This window comes from Lottia gigantea, assembly GCF_000327385.1.
Source record: "Lottia gigantea unplaced genomic scaffold LOTGIsca_119, whole genome shotgun sequence".
Classification (NCBI taxonomy): Eukaryota; Metazoa; Mollusca; class Gastropoda; family Lottiidae; genus Lottia; species Lottia gigantea.
The window spans coordinates 491,054-495,125 of NW_008707205.1; the positions used below are offsets into that span (position 1 = coordinate 491,054).

At 30.3% G+C, this 4,072-nt stretch overlaps 1 protein-coding gene across 1 annotated transcript; it reads left to right on the top strand.

The window, feature by feature from the left end:
- Positions 1 to 249: 249 nt before the first annotated feature.
- LOTGIDRAFT_137912 (hypothetical protein) lies at positions 250 to 1,479 on the top strand (the record flags this gene model as incomplete). Its single annotated transcript, XM_009047941.1, has 2 exons — positions 250 to 426; positions 688 to 1,479. Coding segments are annotated over 2 exons (969 nt in total), but the record flags the coding sequence as incomplete, so codon positions are not given.
- Positions 1,480 to 4,072: the final 2,593 nt, after the last annotated feature.

Genomic DNA, 4,072 nt, shown 5'->3' on the forward strand with positions numbered 1-4,072 from the left:
TATTTACAACGTGCTGTTCATGCGTTAAGACAGATCTTCTTTTTCGGTTCTGTTATAACTAAAAGTAAATATACAAAAATCAATTTTAAGATTAATAAAGTCTTAAAGGCTCTCTTTCTTTTACATATTCTCCATTTTATTCTATTCTCTTTCTCCAACCTTCTCTTTTCTTTCTTTATTCTATTCTAGCTTATTATAAATGTAATCTTAATTTACAGAATAGAAAATGAGTGAAAACAAAAGACAGGTAAAAAGAGACCAAAATCTTACTATAAGAAATGTGCCAACATAAAAAGAAAGAGATTAAATCAGCTAGAAAGTGGAATGAGAGGCTATATTGTTACTTGTGACAGAGAAAAAGAAGCCACTAGAGAGGCATATAATTTATTAAATGATTTTGCTGATCAGTTGTATGGTGCAGAAAAGGTCTGTTTCAGTGTTTCAATATTTTTCATTTTAAATCATTTCATAATGGGTGATTATGGGTTCTAATTGCAGTCGTTGAGAGTCAGCTCTACCCATTATTTTACCTGTCAGAGTTGCAGAGATGAATACCATGGTTACTAAGTTATGTATGTATTGAATCCTCATGCACTGAAAATATATAAGCTTATTATGATTTTTTTGTTAATCTAGTTCATTGAGGGTAATGACAACAACACCAACAGTGATGATGGTAGTGAAGAGGAAGATTTAGAAGCAGCTATGAAAAAGGAAGTTGATGCCATGAAAGAAACAAAACCTGTTCAACGCAGATTTCAAAGACTTGATAGCAGAACTAAAAACTGTTTGTTCATTAAAACTGATTTAGAAAATCCAGCAGAAGTGACCAATAAAATTTTTGAAAATTTGTTGGAAACTAAAACACAACGAACACGATTTGCAATGAAACTAATGCCAGTGGATGTTACATGTAAGGCAGTGAATGAAGAAATTCTAAAAACAGGAAAAGATTTATTTGAAAAACATTTTTCAACGCCGTTTGGTGAAGGACGTTCTTATTCTATTGTATTCAAGGCTCGAAATAACAACAGCATCAAACGGGATGATTTGATTCCACCATTAAGTCATTATGTTGGGGAATTAAATCCTGCTCATACTGTAGAACATAACAATCCAGACTTTGTCATTTCTGTCCAGATACTGTGTACTGTTTGTTGCATCAGTATTTTAAAGAATTTTAACAAATTTAGAAAATATAATCTGCATGAAGTTGTCAAAACCGTAGAAAATTCTGTCGATAAAACTGTTGGAGATGCTGTTAACAAACCTGATGGTGCTGATGTGAAACAAATTGATGCAACATCTGTCAAACAAACTGAAGGAGATGAAGTCAACAAAACTGATGATACAAAACAAACTGATGGTGCCGAGTTGAAACAATGTGATGCAACAAGTGAAACTGATTCTGTTGTTGCTCAATCTGGTTGTGGTGATGTTGTTAAAGACACTAGTGATGCTTCTGTGAAAAAAATCTGATGAAATCTCAACTGAACACTCAACTGAAAAACACAAAGCTGTTTATTTCAATTGATGCAGCCATAACATTTTAACAAAAACAGTTTTGGTAGATTTATTCTTTTAGATGTTATTTGATTTACTTTTTTCATCACTTTTTCAATGAACTAATTCCTTTATATTTGTATTTTGTAATAATAATAGCCTTGGAGAAAGCGAGAGGCAAAAGGAGCAACTCAATTGTATTTGATTACACACAAACCTAATGTCAGAATTCCATTCTAATAAAACTCTATAGTGTTTTTAGTATTAAAATTTATTTGGCTATGAAAGAGGAATGTTACAATATATATACAAAGTATTCATTATAAAAACAACTAGATCTACAATTAATAACAAAAATTCATAGAAAGGAAAAATATCTCGGTGGTAAAATTTCAAGAATTTTATAGGCATTCTAGATTAAACAAAACTGTTTCTGAGTATATGAAGTTCTTGACTTCAGTCAAAAGTGAAAAAAAAAGGATATGCATTTTGAATTGAGGATCCGAAAAGAACACTTGATCTAGGACAGATGCCCACAAAGGCACAAACATTAAGGAAAATGCACATTAGGTTTAACAATGATCTAAAAAAATATCACAGTCAACACTTCTATAACAGATCTGTAAGTTAGATATGCATGTCTCCAATTTTAATTGGAACGGTTGATGATTAAATTCATTCAGGGATTTTAAAGGGTTTTCTAATCTTGTGTAGTGTATTGACACAATTCTTCCAATATTTCTGTAGTCTGTTAGAAAATGATAACTTTGTCATAACCCCTCTTGAATTTGAGATTCAGAAGTAACTTGAAATATATACAAAGATCTAACTTTTGGTATTTGGTATTTTAGATTGGAAAAGCATGCTAAATGTATAGGTTGTATGCAAGTGAAATCTATTATGGCTACTACCAGTAAATCATGTTGGACAGCTACAGAGTTTTAAGGCACAAAGATCATGGTATGATGGAGTGATGCATTTAAAGTTAAAATTCAAATTTGAATATTTGTCTTCAGTGTACTGTGTGACATCCTACATCTTAGTATTCGGACATTCTGTGTAATCTGTACTAGGTATATCTTTAATTAAAGAGAGTAATTAATTGCTGGGGTGACCTAATATATTCCTTACATCACAGATAACAAGTAAAGTAGATACTTACAAAATACAAATATGTAATTTCTAAACTTTTTATGTGTATCAGGGACTCTGATAGCATCGATTTGCAACATTCAAATTTTCAGTCGAACGTCTGTGGTTCCTGCAATTCCACCGAAAGTAAGCCTTCTATGATGTCACTATCACAAAAGCTGCTATTGATAAGGACCTTTGCAATGATGGCTATAAAACGCCTAATTTTAGTGGATTTGCAAGAACCACAGATTTGAACCAAAAAAATTGATGCTATCAGTATCCCCAATGCACATAAAAATGTGCGTAACATGTGCATAAGATTACCTTGCAAGTAATAATAATCAGATTATATGATAAGATTAACATAACCCACAAAATTTTTATACAAACAAAGCATTTCAATCTAAATCATGGATTTGAAAATTATTGTTCTTCTGTCAAACGATTGCATTTTCAGATTCTTCACTAACTGACTATAAAATAAGTAAATTCTAACAAAATACAAATCATGTCAATAATAAAGAGTATAAATTGTTACATCAGATCTAAGTAATTGAGCAAAATACAAAAATATAAGTATAAATATTATAATGTTTCAAACTATCAAAATTAATAAAACAAAAACAACTAACATAATAATACATTATTCTTGTAATTCACACTTTTCAATAACATTTAAAAGAATATAGCTGATTTATTTGCTCTGCCATTTAACACATATTAATATCTGTTCTGTACCCCTTTTCAGAATGGAATCCAGGGTCTGGTTTAAATTGTCACTTTGACCAGTATGTTTTTTTCAAACAATTATCTAATTTTCATTCTAAAAATCAGCCTCTATGATAGTCCATCAGACAAACCCAATATTTTTACATGAATTTGTAACTTTAATTAAAGCTTCTTGAATATGGACACAAAAGTCAAAAGTTATGTGCAAGTATGAGATGTGATTAACATGTGTTTAAGATTACCCTACAATTTAATTAATAGATCTTCAGATTCTAGGATGAGATTCATTAATATATATCACATGATGGTATACAAAAACAAACCATTCCGATAAAAAACATGAATTGGTGGAAATTGCTGTTCTTTTATGTATAATTGCATAAATGAAATTAAACATAGTCAAAATCTTGACTGTAAGTTTAGTGAGTGATAGTCGTTGCTATGGTAACAATATTATTCCTAGAGTTGCATCTGGAATAATATCCAAAATTTGACAGTTATCAAAGAAAGCTTTCCTTTGCAAAAATTTAACACGTCAAAACATTTCAGTAGTTTATAATAAAAATACAGCCAAAATAATTTGCAAAGAATATTTGCGCCAATCTTTTTGAATCATGGACTCCCGGTTGAATTGTTTTAATTGAGTTCACCTATTTGGCTACAAAATCATGTAAATAAAGAAAAGTCATGGGATATGTTTCAATTA